At 34.8% G+C, this 20,262-nt stretch overlaps 3 protein-coding genes across 8 annotated transcripts in view; 1 reads left to right on the top strand and 2 right to left on the bottom strand.

Annotated features, from left to right (window-relative positions):
- The window catches only part of LOC136346555 (transmembrane protein 17-like), a 72,314-nt gene extending 64,365 nt beyond the window's left edge, over positions 1-7,949 (top strand). For 3 of the 5 annotated variants that reach the window (XM_066295798.1, XM_066295797.1, XM_066295800.1), the window contains 3 exons: positions 3,530-3,633; positions 7,283-7,396; positions 7,449-7,949. In XM_066295798.1, coding sequence (XP_066151895.1) covers positions 3,530-3,633; positions 7,283-7,396; positions 7,449-7,694 — 464 coding nt within the window. In that variant the 3' untranslated portion in view covers positions 7,695-7,949. Of the gene's footprint in view, positions 1-1,183; positions 1,315-1,561; positions 1,668-3,529; positions 3,634-7,282; positions 7,397-7,448 lie in introns of those variants that run through there. The other 2 variants (XM_066295795.1, XM_066295799.1) reach the window with 2 other exon arrangements.
- A 101-nt stretch (positions 7,950-8,050) lies between these two features.
- Positions 8,051-12,501, bottom strand: LOC136346537 (uncharacterized). 2 transcript variants are annotated; one of them, XM_066295769.1, is made up of 4 exons: positions 12,321-12,501; positions 10,208-10,403; positions 9,908-10,152; positions 8,051-9,857 (listed from the first exon to the last, which is right to left on the bottom strand). In XM_066295769.1, the coding sequence occupies exons 2-4, from the start codon at positions 10,382-10,384 to the stop codon at positions 8,522-8,524; spliced, it is 1,758 nt and encodes a 585-aa protein (XP_066151866.1). In that variant the 5' UTR covers positions 10,385-10,403; positions 12,321-12,501; the 3' UTR covers positions 8,051-8,521. The 2 variants fall into 2 exon arrangements, with proteins under 2 accessions (XP_066151866.1, XP_066151867.1); XM_066295770.1 differs by lacking the exon at positions 12,321-12,501 and having other exon boundaries at positions 10,297-10,404.
- Positions 12,502-16,785: 4,284 nt separating this feature from the next.
- LOC136346462 (uncharacterized) lies at positions 16,786-19,979 on the bottom strand. Its single transcript, XM_066295636.1, has 4 exons — positions 19,857-19,979; positions 19,081-19,236; positions 18,887-19,023; positions 16,786-17,656 (listed from the first exon to the last, which is right to left on the bottom strand). Exons 2-4 carry the CDS (start codon positions 19,226-19,228, stop codon positions 17,036-17,038), a joined length of 906 nt encoding a protein of 301 aa, XP_066151733.1. The 5' UTR covers positions 19,229-19,236; positions 19,857-19,979; the 3' UTR covers positions 16,786-17,035.
- Between the last annotated feature and the right edge of the window lie 283 nt (positions 19,980-20,262).

Below are 20,262 nucleotides of genomic sequence, written 5' to 3'. Positions count from 1 at the left end.
ATAGTAGTACGACCTGGTTCCACAGGGGAGTTGGGATTTGATAATAAATAATTTATTTTGCCAATTTCCATATGTCTAATAAATGTTAAAATATTTTTTAATTCATTTAACAACGTTATTAATATTATGACTATTACATTTAACATTATTTATTTATTACATTACTAGTGTTAATACAACCCCCCTGTCATATTTGTCAAAATAACAAAAACATTTGGTTTCACTCCAAAGCCTACTTACCGTTTATTGGAAAACTCGTTGTAAGTTGAAATTTTCAGTTATTTATCAATAAGTCAAAAACGAAAAAGAATATTGAAATGTGCCTTTCGGTAAAAGTGTAGGTTTTTTAAAGCTTTATAAGATGGGCTTATGAAAATAGTATAGTTCCATTTGATTTATTAAAGAAAAATGAAGAAAACCGCTATTACCTAAAAGAATGCACTCTAGCGATTTTGTTCTGGGCTATAGATTTTTGGTCAATGTGGATATTAAATCGGCTTATAATTCCCTCACAATGAAGTACAGAGTCACTGAAATCAAATAATTAGAAACAGAGATATGATAGTTTGAACTTAAAATGATTCATCGGCTTCCCCCACTTTTATTATGTGAGTTATGAAATTATGTGTCGAACAAAAAAGTTTCAGAATGATGTAATCTTATTGATAGTAAATTAAAATGTGCTACTTAACTAGTGACTTAGTATAAATTTGTCGATTTCAATGAACTACCGTCCCTACTACGCCCTCTTACGGCGATTTCACGAAGCTGAAAATATTTTCCAGAGATTTCTCATAGTCACGTTAGTAATAAATTTTTCTGTCCGAAATTGCTACTTGCTCTACTTACCGAGATACAGCCGCTGTCCAACGAAAACCGGACAGGCCGTATGTATATTGCGAGAGGTGTTTAAGTGATTGCCCTTTGAAAACCCCGTGTTAACGGCAGGCACGGTTAGATAACCTCCATGTGGACTAATCTCTTATGTAAATAAAAATTCCCAGATACCTTTTAAATTTTAATAATAGCTCTAATATTTCATATTCTCTATGAAACAGGTATTATTCTCTTTCAAGAAATTCAAATTGAAAAATCGATAACCGTTGTAACGTTCAGTCGTCGCCAAAGCAACAACCATCAGCCATCTGGAAGCTCACTATACAAACAAACATCTGGTATTGAAAGTGCATACAAGAGTAACTCTTCTTCACTTCAAATGTGTGCTCAAAATGAAGTGGAAGAGAAGAGTTTTTTCAATTTCGAAAAGGATTTTCCCTTGTATAGGTCCAGATGAGAACGTACAGCTTCAAGATGGTGAGATATTCTCATTATTTTTTAATTCACAATAGTTCTATCTATCTCTTAAAAAATCAGAACTCTAGGATAAAGCATTAACGATTTTGTGTTTATGGTGATCCACGATTTACGACTTAACATCGTACGCTTAAGACGCGTGAAGTTAAAGGTGAGGTAATTCTGTGCTTTATCTAGTTGTGATTTTAGCTCACTTTAAACCTCTCATATCACATCTATCACTAATGACAGTGATTTTCAAGTCGTCTATTTTTTAATTGAAGATGTCACCCTTAAGGACAAAAATCAAACGTTCTCGTTGATTTGTGATGGGAAGGATCCAAATTCTGAGACTAAGAATGAAAAGAAAATGGGTAATAAAATCGTAGGCACGAAACTTTGATTGTTGGCCAATTATCAAGCTGAAATCGCCTGATAATTAACGTATTACGATTGGTTTCGTCTTAAATTATACAGGGTGTCTCGAAAATTCATGTCAAAAGTGGTGTCATAAGATTATTTGGGTCGATACATTAAGACTGATTCAAAAATTATTTCAAAAATTGTTTTGTTTAAACGTTATTGACGCTCCGAGAATTTATAAAAAAAACATGTTTTTTGCTATATTTTGTGAATTCTTAAAAGGATTCCAATGAAACCTACTGTGCACTTATCATTAATACAGAAATTGTTTTCATGGTGCATTTATGTCTATTCGTAATATGTAAGTGGTAAGTTCTTAGCAACATTCGCACAAAAGTGACCAGAACTTTTTACTGAGTAGCTGCATCGTTTTTATTTTATTTTTTTGTTGATGATACATTAGCTTTTCCTCCGACTTTTTTATCTGTTGGAAATTTCCCGCACGACTAACATTTCATGCGAAAAAAGTTATTTTCTTTTCTCATACAGAGCACCAATTTCCCATCAGTTGAGTAACTATATGATACTTGTCGGCGTCACTTACGGAAAATGCCATAAAAGTTTATGAAAATTTTTTAAGTTTATTTTGAAATCAATAATGGCGTTCTCGAACGAAGAAATGACCGATATAGTTAGAATTATCGGTTTTTCCCATATGGGTCTTCCGCAAAAATCCAACCACATGATCGGCGACCGAGTTGCCACGATTCCGGAAGCACGCCGCATAAACCGTAATACAAGGTATCAGAAAATATCTTCACGAAAACCCACAATTTTAATCATGTCGGTCAGTTTTTTCTTAGAAAGCGTCATTGTTGATTTCAAAAGAACCTTAAAAAAATTTCGATAATGTTTTATGACATATTCCATAAGTGACGTCACACAAGTGATGGTAAATTGGTGTTCTACATGAGAATATCAATATTTTTTTTAGCGAGAAATGTCAATTGTAAAAGAAATTCTCAAGAAATAGAACAATTAATAAAAGGGCTAATGTATTACAAAAAAAATTAATACCATGCAGCTACCCGGCAAAAAGTTCTGTCCATTTTTCTACAAACATAGCTAAAAACTCAGCATTTGCACATTGCGAATAAATATGAATGCTGCATGAAAATAATCTCTCTATTAATGATAAATGTAGAGCAGGTTGCATTGAAATCCTTTCAAGCATTCACCAAATATGGCGAAGACATTATTTTTTTTTAAGATCTTTGAGCGTTAATAACTTCTAAACAAAAAACTTTTTCAAATAATTTTTGAATGTAATCTTAATGTGTTGATCCAAATAATCTCATGATATCATTTTTGACGTGCATTTTTGGGACACCCTGTAGATGAAAATATAAACGAAAACCATATTGAGCAGTAACAAGTGAAAGGCGATAGATGTTAAATTATGTATCATGAACAGCCATGAATCGGTGGTTATAAGTCCATCTGCTTTCTGGATAAATCTTCTTCAACCCCTTCTGGACGGTTTGTAACGAGTAATAATTAGAAAAAGTGGCGGACCGTAAACGAAAAGCGTTAACATTTACCTCCCTTTGTTATTCACTATCAAACGTCCGACTGCGGACATGTAATTATCTGAATTCATCCAAGATATGTCTGATAATTCAACGTTTTTTTATGATCACCTTTTCCATGTTAGATGACCTTAAATGTCCAAGTCTTCTTTTACTACATCACGATTTTTTTTTTAATTTTTCTTACCACATCTTTAACATTCAAAAATAACTTACACATAGATTGATAATAACTACCTCAATGTTCTATCTCCATTGATAGTTACAGCGTTTATTGGTTTCAGGAAATGAAGTCATGTCAAACTTACCTCTCCAAATGGCTGCGTATTTTAACGTAGTGTTCAGTCCTGTGTGGGTGATAGTGTTGCTCAACTTCTTAATTGGCAACGTGAGTATATTCGCCTAAAAATTTTTATTGAAAATTTAATTGTCCAACGCAGTGACATTAAAATATACACAGTGTCTCATTTAAGTCGAAACACATTTTGTCCCGCTAAACAGGGAAAAACAGCTTTTAAACCAAAATTTACTACGTTACTCTGTATATTTCTCAATATTTTGAGAACCAATTGAAGTAAATATATGAGCAAATTGTAGCAAAACGTTCCTCTAGAATAATTTAATTTTATAAGCGAAAAATATACAGAGTACCACTTTATAAAAAATCAGGTGTCGCCGTATTGAACATTGAAATATGAACAACATTGAACAAAAAAATGTATATTGGTTTTTCATAAAGGAATTTATGCAGTATTCCAAAAAAGAGTATAGTGTATACTGTGCGGCTGTAAATTCTCGCCCCCCTCCCTCCCGTTAACTTGTTTGCTTGTTGCTTCAAATGTTGCTTACGTCACTTTCATAATTTAGAGACGCACGGTACAATGTAGTGTATACAGGTGTCCCAAAAAGGGAAACCCATGCACTAACCACATATTCTTTGATAATAACGAAATGCAAAACAAGCGGATTGAAGTTCTATTTTTCAAAGTGTTGACAATATACAGTATGTTAAAAATCAACGATAATTTTTCTTTTTTCGGTTTTACAATTTTGTGATATTAAGTTGAAATTTGGAGAATATGTGATTCACTGAATTCGACATAGATACAGGGTATTATTTTATTTAACACTGAGCTCCCTTTCTCCATGAAAAAACTTCCTTCATGGTACATCAATAGTCAGCCATTTGCCAATGTTTCATTTCTTTGATCATTTAAAAAGTGTTTTTATTCGTTGCGTATTATCAATACATGTCACCATTTTCTAGTTATTTGCAAAAATACCTAGTTATGCAAAATCTTTCTCCTTATGAAATGCTTATGTTTCAAGTGTTACAATTTGAATTTCCAGATGCACAATGAGTTATAATAAAAACAGGGTGCTCTCTCTGATTCCATTAGATTATTGACTTTAATGATCACTTGTTACTGAAATTTTCATTCTCTCCTCGTTTAATTTTGCTCTAAGATTGGGAGCGCGAACCCTGACGCTTTTACTCATATCAAAAACGTTTTAACAAGGCAACTTTTCCATTAAAAAAAATTGAAATTTTCTGACCTTTTAGGCGTCAGTAGTCAAACTGAGTATTCTATGATAGAAAAAAATTGTCCCTACACTGTAACTGGTGCTACGTATGATTTTTGGGTGACGCTAACAATATACAGGGGTAACCTTCGACAATACTTCGCCTGATGGAGGGCCTATGCTTTAAAAGTCAGAAAATGAAAAAATAGCTTCAATGAAAATATCATGGATTTCGAGATATTTACACTTTTTTCAAAATCGACAAACACTAACATCACTTGATATTTCGTAGTGTCACTGTTACACTACTCCAAGTAGAGAAGCAAAATTTCTGTATTAATTTTGTTAATGATCATTGTTTAAAACCATATCGATAGATTTTACATGTATGCTTCGTATTTTTAAAGAACATCTCTGTTTTAATGGATTCCTGATAACTCCAATTCTATTATGTATCTTTTGCTCCCTGCTGTAGCATTGGATGTACAGCTGTCCCGAAGCTCATGAGATCAAAAAATAGCACCGTTCTTCTAGATTCTGAAATGGTATAATAAGCATGTGTTTCTCCAACAGAAAATATTTGTTTGGTCCGTTAGATGAAGCAATGTGGATTCTCCATTTGCCAACTGTGAAAGTGATGAATGTTGAAAACACCACCTCGCTTGCACGAAGACTCACCTGTCCAAAGAATGCGATCGAAAATCGTTGGATCTAGATGAATTTTACGTAACATGCGTCTACAAAAATTCACTCTGTGTTGAAAGTCTTTTGGAAGAATGGCCTGTACTCTTTGGACATGATATGGTTACATTAGATTCCGCTTTAAAATTCGATGTACAATCGATTTCGGAATGGCTGTCCGACGTTCAATGTCTCGTACTGACGTAGTTGGATCCCGATGTATTTCTTCCAATACCTCTTCATCATCAACCTCCCGCGGTCTCCCTTCTCCAGCACGTCCTCTTAGCAATCTTCCTTCAGAATAGTCGTTGTGTACAGCACTGAAAACGCGTGGTTCAAGATGATTTCGAAATGGAAATTTTTCCCAGTGGTGTATTGAAGCGCTAATCGCACTCCCCATAGATAAAGTGCATTTCTGCACGTTCGCAAGAGGTATACTGCACAAATGGTTAATAAGTATACTAGAATAAGTTCAAAAAATTACTCACAAAATAATTAACGAAAAAGACCGGACTACTTTTCAACAGGTTGATCAATGTTAAAATTTGTTGTTATGTAGATAATGCAATAAAAATAATCAAGATGTGCTGTATGAAGATGTGATTTTTTTGCAAATCAATAAATTTCCATTAAACGATGTTGTAATGTGGTGGAAAGATTGTATTTGTTTCATCTAACAGGCCAAACAAATATTTTCTGTTGGAGAAACACATGCTTATTATACCATTTCAGAATCTAGAAGAACGGCGCTATTTTTTGAGCCTATGGGCATCAAGATAGCTATACATCCATTGCTACAGTAGGGAGCAAAAGTTACATAATAGAAATTGAGTTATCAGGAATTCGTTAAAATCTAAATGTTTTTTTTTTAAATCCGAAGCATACATGTAAAATCTATCGATGTGGTTTTGAATAATGACCATTGACGAAATGAATACAGAAATTTTGCTTTTCTACTTGGAGTGGTGTAACAGTGACAGTACGAAACATCAAGTGATGTTAGTGTTTTTCGATTTTGAAAAAAGTGTAAATATCTCGAAATCCATGATATTTTCATTTAGGCTATTTTTTCAGTTTCTGACTTCTAAAGGATGGGCCTTTCATCAGACGAAGTATTGTCAAAGGTTTGCGGGACACCCTGTATAAAAGAAGATTAACGTTAAAACCGACGGCATGGCGAAGCACTTTTTTAAGTCTAATGTGTGTTTGTTCGTAATCAATCGTTTAGGACTAGTATGGGGTTCAATATAATTTTTTGCACTTCTACATTTGATAAAATTTAATAAATTTATCTAAATTAAAATTAAATTAGATCAAGAAAATTTAGTTTTTGGTAAGGATTAACCCCCTTTTTGGCCATATTTTTTGAAATATGTGGAAATGCTAATTCGAACACTTGAAGTACACTGCATTTTTTACAAAAAAAATTATGTACATTTCTAGATATTTTTGTAAATAACTGGAAGAGGGTGGGAGACAAAAAAACAACGCAGAAAACAAACACGAAATGTCTTTGCCAAAGTAATAGTCCTGCTCTGTTTTCATTTTTGAATGGGTTGAAACAAAATTCAAAGGGAGTCGAGAGGAAATCTTTCATAGTTTTTGCACTCAAAGCGATGGTATAGTGTGAAAAACGTGTGAAAATGATCACTATCGTAAGATATTGCGCCACTAGCTACTGAAGACAAGTTAATTCCGTGAAAAATCTGCACAGTGTTTGATTTTAAAAAATCTGGTTTAGTAAAGAGTAAGATAGTGGTATTGTGATACCAAACCTACAATTCAATAAGGATCTCAGTTTTGTTAGGTAATTATCGTTATTTATTTTTCAGTACTCCCTTTTCAGTAGACTAGTCCAACTTACTATCGTAATCATAACTAGCACAATATTTGCAGTGGAAATTATCAGACTTTACATGCTATATGAGGGAAATCTGAATGATAAGGTAAATTTTAAATAAAATATAATAACAATTCCAGGCAATGCAACAATTACAGATCCCAGAATTGGCAGGTTTTTGGATGCTTTCGGTCTTCCTGCAACTACCCTTACAAGGACTGTTACTATTCAACCCTTATTTTCAACTAGGCATTCTGGAAATCGTGTGCCAAGCTGTAATTTTGATTTTGCTGTGCGTTGAGATTATTTTCGGATATTTTTCGTTGAGATATACAGCGTCTCAACAAGCCAACTTCTACAAATTGAAAAAATCAAAAGCTGATTATGGGAATAGCAGGGAATAACGGAACGTCATGGACGGTTGGTGCTTAGTAAAGAATGTTAAGAAAGAATTTAAAAGTCTGGAATATCGCATATATTTTTAGTGAAAATATAAAATAAAACATTACTATGCTTTTTATTTGGAGATATCTTTGTTTTTAAAATTACATTTTAAAATTTTATAATTGAAAATTTCTGAGCTTTCGTTAATTTTTTTAAAATAGCAGTCTCACCCAAATTACACGTCGTCAAAATACATTATATTAAAAAAGCAAAAAGTAGCCCCATAACATTAACACTCATTACTTTTCTAATGCTCGAACCAATGTGCATTGTGCATTATATTGAGTCCTCTAGTATTATTAATTAATATTTAGACTTTTTAGAAGATATTTCCTAGAAAGCTACTTGTCTTTGCCTCATTATTTATTTTATTTTCACTTATTTCGCTTATAAATATTATAATCCCGAAATCTCCAGATTCCTGAAATGCCCTGGGATCGCTGCTTAGTCTTGTAGAGGGATTCTAATTAGGAAACGAAAATAAATATTGTCGTTTATCGATTCTATCACACTGCGCCTAAATATAACACTTAACTGATTGGTAATTCGATAACACACACGTTACATATGCTCAAAGTATTATCAAGCACAAACTTCCATAAGCTTTATGTTATTTTGCTCGATAAATTTGAATTGAAGTGATCATTGCTTACGTCACTACTTAGTTAAGTAATTTTTCTAAAATAGGTAGGTGATAAAGCTTAGACGAGGAATCATATTCACTCATTTCGTCACTCGAAAATCCCATTATTTCCGGAATTTTCCTTTCTCTTTGCCTGCACCTTTATCAAACAATTTCACTTTCTGAACTTTCACCTTCGGAACTCTCACTTTCGGAAGTTTTTCTTTCGGAACTTTTACCTTCGGCGCTTATACTTTCGGAAATTTCACTTCCGTAATCTTGAGCTTCGGCATATTTCAGAAGCATCAAATCGACATCTAATACTTTCGAGTCTAGAATCCAACCCACATTACTGTCTTGTCTTTTCAAAAGCGAAGCTGTTCCCCATATGTCCACGGGGAATGCACATTCAACGGTTTCTGTGTAGGGCCCCTCTGTTTCATCTAGTGAATTGTACCACAGTAATTTAACGGTGATTGGAAGGCGGGTAAACAAACCCTGTGGCATGCCGCAAGACTTGCATCTCTTAATACCTCGACAGAAAACTTCTTCAGGATTAGGCTCAGTCCATAGTATCGAAGTTAGATTGATGTTCCCAATATGAGGAACAAGACCCAATACGCGTTTGGAGGTTCCACGTATGTTGGGCCTGCCCACGAATTCTTCATCTTCTTCCGCTGGTTCAACATCAGGTGGTAGAGTACGTGGATCGTGCGAACCAGAAGAAAACTGTAGAGTACCAGGTTGGTTAGATGGGAGATTTCTAGGGTAAGATGTGATATTCCACCTGATGCCATTAGCTAAATATGAGGCACGGAATCTGTGGTGTAATTGATCTAAAGGGTAGAAAGTGACTGAGTCAATGCACCACCATAACTTTGATTTCCGTTTATTTTCTTTTACGACATCGTTCCTTACTTGGTTTGGAGGTGTAATATTTTCAATCCTCATATTCGGAGGAGGCATTAGTATTGAATCCACCGATTTTTCTATACCTTTTATTACCGGAATATCAAAAGGCACAGAGGAGTGAACAATCTGGTGACATTCCAGATTTTCCACGGGTTGTCTTCGATTATCGCTTATTAAAGGGTCCAAAATGTCGGAAGATTTTTCACCTTCTTTTACATTTTGATTTACAAGTATGTATAAGGTTAATGCTGCTCGAGTCGATTCGTTTATAGGAAGTCGACAGGTGAGTTTTTCAGGTGCAGAATTACTACTACTACTACTCGGTTGTCGACTATTTCCCGAAGAAGAGGCTTTCTGAGTTAGCAAAGCTGGTTTCATCATCGGATTGTCCAGTTGTTGCTGCTCAGTGGACAGGTGTTCACGCGATTCTTCATTCTCCTCAGTAACTTCTTCCGTGTCTTCATTAAAATGAACTCGTGCAGATGTACCAGGCTCGGGCGAGGGTGATTTCTGTTCTTCTGGAGAGGATGCAGAATCACTTGAGCTATAAGATTCAATGACAAGTTTTGAAGTTGATGTTTCGTCAGACCTGAAAAAAGTGGATCAGGTTTCTTTGTGTACACGGACAGTTTAGCTTACTGTATTTTATGTCGCTTGTGCAAGGGACTTTCTGTAGGTGAAATAATCTCTCTCTGACACTGGAATATAGGTAAGATTTTTTTGCCCTCGGCAAAGGTTGCTACCGCTGGTGATATACTAGTGTCCGGAATTTGAGCTTTATCCTGGTCAAATGTCACAGACTCTTGTGTTGATCGCTTGGTATGTTTTCTTTTTGTAGGACTGGTTAAATTGGAGCCTCTTTCCATCTTAGTTTCAGGGTCCTCCTGGGAAACAATGTTAATGAGAGCAAACCAAAACAACCAAATAACAGAATCTCACCACCCGCCAGTTAATTTTCCCTAATTTATCCCCCGAGATTGGAGCATTAACTCCCTGCGGAAGGTGATCTTCTTGAAGTAGATTCTCACCTCTTATTTCAGCTTCGTGCTCTTCAGGTATGTTATGTTGAGGGTTTTGGTCCTCTTGTTGTTCCTGCTCAGATTCACCTTTTTCCATTGCTGTATGAGTTGTAAATCTGTCAAGATAAGAAAAAGCGTCAAACTGATATTTTCATAATTTGTCAAATTTGTTTCGCTGGGGTAAATAAGAACATTAGTACCTCTTTCACCTCTTCATTGACAAAGAATGTAGTTTCTTCAGTGTTATTCAGCTCATTTTTGATAATGTTCATATTAGTAAACTCTTCAAGCTTATAATTAGTTTTTTTTTTTCATTGTTAGACTGTAGTAAAAAAACAATATAAAATTCACGTTTCATAAGACAATTGGCGTATCCATTCATTGCCGACTCGTAGTGTTGTCCCACGTTTTGAGCACGTGGATTCGTGTGGCAATGTATTCTCTTAACAAACTTGTATCTTAATGTGCTGTTATGACTGTCCATCAAACCTAAAATACCTCAGTTCGCATTCAGTTGATGGCAGAAAAAGCGTTTTGGATTAACTTTAAGTAAGTGAAGTTGTTTTTTTGGATTTTATATATCTTTTGCATCCACGTTAGTTATTTTATCGAATCGGATGAAGAACACTGGAACGTTTTTTCGTGTTTTTCTCATACTCACTTGCTCAACTAACCGGGCGTTCCGATTAACAAAAACTTCTACGCCGATACCTGTATTACATTATTTTAATGTAATATTTTGGAATTGTGGAATTCATGTTTGAATTCATGCATAATTTAAGGGAAAATGCTTGTGTTTGATTAGAATCAATAGCTATTCAAATTTCAACAATACAGTAACCCCAAATTTTAAATTTTCTCAAGAAAATGAAGGATTTTAGATAACTTTTCTGTGATCTGGAAGGATAATTTTCGCCTTTTGTAAATCCAAGGTCTCAGGAACGCATGTAAAGGAATAAGTGTCTATATACATAAGTACTTATAGCGGATTTTCCGAAAATGAAAATTGTCTAAATATCGTCAAAATTATTGGAAGTACAACTTAAGGTACCTTCATTTCTGATTCGGAGAAATTTTCGGGGTTTTATTTGGACTATTTTTTGATAATACAGGGCGATTCGTAACGCAACTGACACAAAACGAGTGCATGTAAAGGACCTCAAAACGGGCCTTCCAACAAACTGAAATTTTAAATACATTTTAGTTAATATTTATTAATAATGAAAGCTCGTTTTAATTATCATTTATAAAACCCTTTGATGTAAGGATATTGACGAGCTATGATGCAGTTCACAGATTACTATAATATTATAAATTAATTCCTTTAATTAACTCGATTTGATTGATTTTGACACCAAATCACATTTTTTTTTCTTAATAACCAGCCATTTCCGAGCAAAGTACAAAAGTACAAAAAGATATAAAATTGTTTTTACTATCATATTGTTAAACCTTAGTTTTTAATTAGATTATGGTTTTAAAAAAATTCATTTAGTTTTAACCCCCTTAACTCACCTCTTACTGAGCTTTCACTTTGATTTTTAACAAATTGAGACGTCAAGAAAACAAAATCATTTCCTAAATATGATGATTTTAGGCTAAAGCTTTCGTGAAAATTTAGCATTTTTTCAAATTTTTTTATTCATCTTCTGAAGCCGGCGTCTCAGCAACGTAGGCATCAGAAACAAACTTCATATAAAAAATCGACATGTTTTGAGTTCCTCTACAGGCACCTGTTCTGCGTCGGTTGCGTTGTGAATCGACCTATACATTCTTGTGTAAAATTTTAGACATGTGAAACTTAGTGATCTTCACAATTCATGATTTCGTGAGTGAAGCGGTACGTATTTGAAAGGAAAAATATTTTTTGCCGAAATCGTTGAATTTGGTTTGAAAAAAAAATTAAACTTACAAAACCTTTTCGCTCAAACTTAGATATTTTGATAGATACATACATAATACGGCCCTGTTAATAATTTAATAAAATGTCATGTTATAATAATTATGTCACTTATACAATAAATAAAACTTACCCTCTCAAATGATAAGACAACGAGAAGTAACTAATTATTTTAACAAAATAACGGAAATAACATAAAACATATATAGACCGCTACACAAGACAAATGCACGTAAAATTTGAAGCAATTTCAACTGTATTGGTCGTATAGTGGGGCCTTAGGAACTCCACAAAAAACATTTAAATATACGTTATATTCGTAAATACCAAAATAGATTTTTTTTTATTTAGTATATTTTAGGTGTTTTCGAATATTTGAAATTTCCTTTCCTGAACTTACGTGTAGTGTAAATAATGTAAAAGTTTTAGGGATTAGCTGAAAGATATACTGATTGTCCATGTTTAGAACATATTAGAACTCATAATGCTGACGATGTAGAGGTAAAGCCGATACCAAGTTGCTTGACATGACATGAAAATGAATCTTGTTCCGAAATCGCTTTTTTTCTTTTTTAAATGTGGATATTTATCAGTTATTTCTAAGAAATTGGTATAGTAAATAAACTATAGGTGAATATACAGGGTGTTTCCTAACTACGTGTAAAAAATTTAAAGGCGTACTCCTCGACTGATTTTGAGTTAAAAATGTCTAATAAACATATGTCCGCAAATGCCTTGTTTCCAAGATACAGGGTGTTGAAATGTGACAAGAAAAAGAGATTTTATTTCCAAAATGACTCAATTCGGGTGTTTGAATTTTAGAAAAGACAATTTTTTGGGGGAATGCTTTAATGATTAATCATAAGAATTGCTGAAAATGACCACCATTACTCATAATGCACGCTTCCATCCTTCTTGTTAATGATTGTCTCACTCTCTCGAAAACTCCTGGTGTGTTGCGCATCGTTTCACATCTGGTAATTATACGTTCCTGAAGTTGATCTAGAGTGTTTATTGGGACAGCATAGACAAGTCTCTTCAGATCATTCATTCATCAAATTAGTAAATACCACTAAACCTTTAGAAACCTTTAAAACCTTTTTCAACGTCTTTCAGTCAACACCCTGTATCTTGGAAACAAGGCATTTGCCGACATATGTTTATTAGACATTTTTGACGCAAAATCAGTCGAGGATTACGCCTTTAAATTTTTTACACGTAGTTAGGAAACACCCTGTATATTTTAGGATTTGGAAATGATAATTTTTTTGATCAATATCTGTGACTAAAGAGTACCCTATTTCGTAACTAAACTACTTAACAAATCAACCACACAATTCTCATTTTTACTTTAACTTTCAAGACGCCTAAGTGGAATACGAAAGAATATATTCATACACGGTTTGCTTCGAATTACAGACAAGTTTGGAAAAAATTACTGGATCTCCATAATTTTCTAATTTAAACAAAAAAGTACAATAATAGGTAATTTAAATGTCGGAGATATTTTTCAAAATTTTAGTCAGTGATTTTTTTTAATAAAACCCAGATTAAATATGTGGGAAGTGCGCAAATAAAATACAGAATAACAAACAGTATATTTGTTGATTTTTGATAGATTTCGTTATAGTATCAAGCTGACATTTTTTTATTTGTTTAAATAAATGTGCCAAAAGGGCCTTTGATTTTCGAAATTTTGATTGAATATCGGTAAATCACCATTTTGTGACTCGCCGACTTTAAATATTGCAGTAGAAATCGATGTAAAATATAAAAATTCAAATCAAAAAAATATCTAGATACAAAAGGACTACCTCAGCTGGAACAATCAACAAAAACGGAACCGAACATCATACAGACAAAGACAAAGCTGATGCATTTGCGAGACACTTCCAGAAAGCCTTCAGCACGAAGGAACATCCACTATTTGATAAAGATAACTGGAACAGAGTAAACCGCTGGTATGACAATTACTTCACCGAACAAACTAACCCTAGACACGAGATAATTACGGACGAAGAATATGCCAAAGCCCTAGACAAAATTAAAAACACAGCGCCTGGAAAAGACAAAATAAAGAGCAAAGTATTAAAAGGTCTGACGCCAGAAACGCACACCGAAATCCGGAATCAATTAAATAACTGTCTTATGAACAACACGATACCGCAATCATGGAAGAATGGAATAATAATACCCATTCCAAAAAATGGGATGGACAACACTAAAACCCAAAGCTACAGGCCAATCACCCTACTATCTACTATCAGCAAACTTTTCGAACACATCATAAAGGACAGACTTGAAAAACGAATCGGACAACACATTCCAATATATCAATTCGGATTCAAACCAAAATACTCGACGATCTACCCACTTTTGGTCCTAACGAATAACATACAGACGACACACTTAAACGGAGGAAAATCAGCAAGTCTATTCATGGACATCAACAAAGCCTTCGATACGGTTTGGCACAAAGGACTATTGTACAAACTCTTCGAACTACAAACACCAAAATGCTTGATAACAACTATAAAAAACATCCTTGAAAACAGACAACTAGAAGTTCGTATAGGCAATACTCTATCGTTCTCTTTTTCCCCACAACAAGGCCTACCGCAGGGATCTCCACTCTCTCCTCTACTCTACAACATATACTGCCATGACATATACAATCATAACCTTCAGGACAAAGACCACATAGACAAAGCAGCATACATTTTACAATACGCGGATGACACAGCGCTTATAGTACACGACAAAAACACCAAGAAGGCTGTAGAAAGACTCCAAACACTTACTAACCAAACAATGAAGTGGTTTTACGTATGGAGGCTGATACCAAATGCTGGCAAGTACCAGCTTCTATTGTTAAACCACCGAATTAAACCAAACTCCCCAATAACAACAGCGGACGGACAAGTAACAGAACCAAAGAATGACGTAAAATACCTAGGAATGATACTCGACTCCAAACTGAAGTTCACTAAACATGTAAAGACCATGAGAACAGAAACAATCAAAAGGGCTAAGCATTTCCGGTCACTAACATACAAAGACAAAGGGATCAGCACAAAGACTGCAACAAAAATATACCAATCCACATGCAGACCACTCCTGGACTACGGACACATCCTAAGAGCAAACGCACCGGAAAAGACCATAAAACACATACAAACAACAGAACATATCGCTCTACGAACTATCACAAAAATAAGAAACCCCAAAAACCCACTACACAACCCATCTAACCAACTATTATACGAACGCACGCACATGACAAGAATGACGGAACGACTACAACACATCCAAATAAAATGGAAAAACAATCCTCACAATCTAGCACTACTGACCCCACTGTGCCTAACAAGACAAACTAGACAATCACGCTTCCATTCTCCCACAAACACCCTCTTAGAACACTTCCAAACATAAACCCTATCCTAACACCTTATTCCCTTACACCATGCATTAGTCCCGCTTACACAACACCTAGTTTAAGAAAAATTGCAAATAGTGAGACCTAAAATGAAATGTATACACTCAAGGGCAGAAATACCAAAAGGTCAATAGCCCATTTCGTCAGAAATAAAGATTTTGTATATATATATATGTCGGATAATGAGAGGAAGAACTGCTTTCAGAAGCCATGAGTCCCAAGTTAAACACTAATTATAGTCACTAAACACCGCCTATTTATTAAATAAAACAATTGTCGCTAAGATTACACTAATTTACATGTAGCAGACCAACTATCTGCTACCCTATATTCTAATGAATGTCTTATGGCAATAATCGCTTGCACCAAAGGTAAACCGTATAGTAATCAAATCAAAGAATGAGAGACATGACAATCCGGAGCCAGACCTCTACCACCCAAAATCTCGATAATTACTACTCTGTCACACAATATTCATTTCGTCCCCTGGCCCCGTTTTGCCCCCCTTGCGTGTTAAAAACAAGTGCGTCCCTTATTCCTGGGGTTCCTGGAAGTCATATCATAAAGAACATGAATGGTTTAGTTTCAACAGAATAGCGAGAAAACCCAGAACCCCGATCGATTACATAGGGTCGTACCAATACACAGAGCCTGTCTACTTAGGGGTATTCGCTAAATTTATGATGGCGCCGACATATATAAAAATTCAGTTTAATTTCTTGTTTTGGGGGTGTCTATTTGTAACTTCTTACCTTTCACTGATACGTGCTACTTACGCATTCGTAGAGTGAGTAGAAGCAAGTGATGACATTAATTCTATTAAGAAGAACCTCTTTTTACCGTCAGCGGCGGATCTATGGTGTTGGCAAGTTGGTCACCAGAAACAGCACCGAACTGTCCAGCTGGATGTGTGCCACTGGCAAAAGTCGTTTAATGATTCCGTTTGGTACTGCATTGAGTGTTCTTTCAAGCTAGTTTACTAAAATTTTAGTTTATGGTAAGCTTTTGGCACATATTGGAAAATATTCGTATCTTGTTATTTAAAAAGTAAAAGATGAAGTAGATTAAAATGCAGATGAAAGGTTCCAACTTTCCTCACATTCGTAAGAAAAAAATCAAGTTTTAATTCTTATGTGCAGTAATGAAAATGGAACGCTAATTGTATCAATCAATAGATATATTTCGTTCTGAAACACATATTAACCTTTTGAGCAATAATATAAATTTACAATTAAATATAAAACACAACACAATTAAAAATAGGAAAATTGTTGGAAACAATCTCTTCAAAAATAGATTTTCCTCACTCAACTGAGTACTCTCAAAATCTTTTGCAGTTTTTTAGTGAGTATTCTCGCCCACTACGTCAGTTATATCTAAAATACGACATCGAGGTACATCTGCTACGCCTATCCAAAAGACGTACTAGGACCTTCATCATACAAATCTCTGTTTGTTTTCTTTTCATACTGCCCAAAATACTGGTTCGTTTTACTTTTGTTGACGAAGAAAACTGGCTGTCCATAATCTACACACGGTATTTTCAACCCGTTGATTTCCAGCTCCCAGTTTACTTTACACCAAAAGGGCATCTGTTCATAAGTAAAGGGGCGCATATTACATTTGTGGCATCGCTTATGAAATTGGTTTGAAGCGGGCGCATCGAAATGACTGATGAGCTCCTCTAAGTTGCCTACATTGTACGCAATTGGCTCTTCTGCCCTAATCCGACCACGCAATTGACCCTCCTCTAAACGGGAATGATCAAAAACATCTTCCTCTGCCGTAGGATCAGCGGGATTGTCTTGTTGAGGAATGGGGGAGCGAGGACCACTCACACTGGCTCCCAGCTGAGACAGCTCCGCGGCAGAGATATCAGGAATGTCTTGTCGGGCTGAGTCAGGTAGTTGCGAAGGTAGATTTAAACTCGCATCGCCTTCCAGCGAGGCCATTGGACGCTGGTGTTCTGGGTGGTTTACCCCAACTGACGCCACTATACCTTTTGGGTCCACCACAGGTGTTTGGCTCAACTAAAAGAAACCAAAAGGAGACCAAATTCAATTTGAAACATGGAAATTTCAGGAGACAATAATCAATGTTCTCAATCTTACCACAAAAAAATAGGCTAAATAGGGTCGATGAATAGTCACCCTGTGATTGTGGGCACGAATTGAAAAACCTAATCATTAATGCTCTAAAGCTATATACTCGTCCAGAATTTGATTTAAATATCTCGAAAACTGTAGAGGACATAAAACGAAAACCGAAATTAGTTTTGTTTATGTAAAATTTTTACATCTTGTATTTAAACGATGATGGTTTAAGAAATGCAAATTTACGTGAACCTTTTTTTTCATTTTTCGCATGTCTCACGGCTGTTAAAATGTCCCCATCAGAACACGAATTGTCCTGCATAAGATGATAGAAATCACTCGGTAGAGGCTGATTCCAAGTTGCGGAAACTCTTCTATCAGTAAGGAGGGTTGTAAAAATTGTCAATTTTCCCCTGGCGCTTTTTCGTAATATCACTACTAACGGAAATACTCAGCGCTAAATTTTCATTTAAAAAACGAAAATATATTAAATTCTATGAAAACGCTTGAAAAATTTAAACGAGATTCGATGGTGTTAAATAAACAAAATAATACGCTGTAACGAAAAATAAAATTAATATTTGAATTGTCTTTTCAACTTTGAAGAAGGAAGCTCGTCTTCCTCCAAAAACTGCATTTTATATAATAGAACATCCTGTATATTTTTCTATTTTGGCAATAATTAAAATGTGTTTATTGAACATAAGCGCCCTTAAATGTGTCTTATATTGTTTTTGAGTTGCGATGCATTAAGGAAAGCTTTGTACAGAATCATTTTTTAAATCATCACTTTGAGTCTTCTTTTAGTTCTGTCACTCAAATTGCTCAATTTTTGTCTAATTCTCATCGATAAAAGCAATCAAATTTATTTTAACAGAAAAGGTGAAAGGGACAGGGATCAGTGGTTAAGACGTTTTTTAATAGTGAACCCTGTATATTTCTGGAAAAGGTTCCAAGTTGCAGAGCCTCAAAAACAGGTTTGTAATTTCTACAGAAATGCCTTTGGACAAGTCTATTATAGTCTCCTGTACCAGTTTTTAGTTATTAGATATTTTTGTGTTACTAAGGCAGTGTAACTAATTTAACTTGTGGCAGGTAGTTGTTTGCTACAATAAGACCCCAAAGATTTTGTCTTGGCGTGAACATGAGCATTTCAAAACCACTTACAGTTAGCATTGCTTCAGCAGCGTTAACTTCTTCACTTTTGGCAACAAGTCCGGATAAATCAACGTTTTCCGCGTGTTCGACTCTTTGTTCCGGCGAAAAATGATCTGGAAGGTACCCCGAGCTTGGAAGGGTTGGATCTGGCAAAAAAAATATTATGACACTAGCTTTATTAAATTCGATAAGAATAAATTTACATCCACTGGAACCTTCCTGAATCGTGCCCTCTCCGGTTAACTGAAGCTCAAGCAAAGAATCATTCTCTAATGGCAGCCTTTGTCTACCTTCAGCTCGAGAGGACTGAGGACCCGCATCAGTTGGTTGTTGAGGTCGTTTCGGATCCATTGTTTAATCTATAACCGAAGTAAGAGAAACATTTTGGGATGTGAAGGACAACTGGTATTGCCAAAGTTATTCCGCGTCCCCTCAAGAAAAAGTCTTGCACCCAATATCAACCGAAACTCTTGGGGGTTCGCAGGAAGACTGCTGTTAAAATTTAAGGACATATTCAGATTTAGTGTTAATGAAAATCAAGGAGCATCAGTTATTATACTGAGGGATTTTAGGAATCGGTTTAATGTTCTGTAAAAGGCTTTGACATAATGAAAGAATATCAGAATGTTCTGAAGATAAACTTTCGGAACGGTTTAGAACTCATTGGGAACTATTAAATACTAAAAATTTGTTTGACAATTTTCTACAGAGATCTGTCAATTATTGGTATTAAATAATTGAAAAATTATTCTTTGCATTTTGCTAATATTTAATTTAAGTGTAGAATTTTTAGGGTCTACGCAGGAGTAGGTACAAGATTACAAGTAGACGTGTTTAGATAAATATTAGGTATGAATTTGCAGTTCTTTTTCCAATGAGTTTAAAGGTTCTTCACTAAAACGAAATTAACCCCGAACAGTGGATTTAGCAAATAACAGGCCCTCAGTAGTGCTCTTGACTTGGAGCCTCTTTTACTTACCTACACAAAAAACCACCGATACACATATGCATACAACATGAAAATAAATCAAACTAAGTTGAAAGTGCCATAAATCTATATTGATATGTGTACTACAAAAAATATGAAAATGTATGAGAAATTTTTTTCTTAAGTATTTAGGAATTTTACATCCGGGCCACCGACTGAATATAACGAAGATAAACTACATGTTTCAAAACGTGGACCCCAACAGCTCCAAATTATAGTTTAATATGATTGCAGGTATCGATTATTTATTCATAACAATTTTCCTGTGATAATTAGAAAAAAACGATGATTTTTTAACAGTACCATAAATCTAATTATCACATTGCAATTTAAACTTAATCATTTGCGGTTGATGCCGTCTCAGATAATGTGAAATCTGTCTAAGAAAGTACGAAAT

The sequence above is a fragment of the Euwallacea fornicatus genome, chromosome 23 (genome assembly GCF_040115645.1).
Source record: "Euwallacea fornicatus isolate EFF26 chromosome 23, ASM4011564v1, whole genome shotgun sequence".
Taxonomy (NCBI): Eukaryota; Metazoa; Arthropoda; class Insecta; order Coleoptera; family Curculionidae; genus Euwallacea; species Euwallacea fornicatus.
This window is presented reverse-complemented; position numbering and strand designations above follow the sequence as displayed.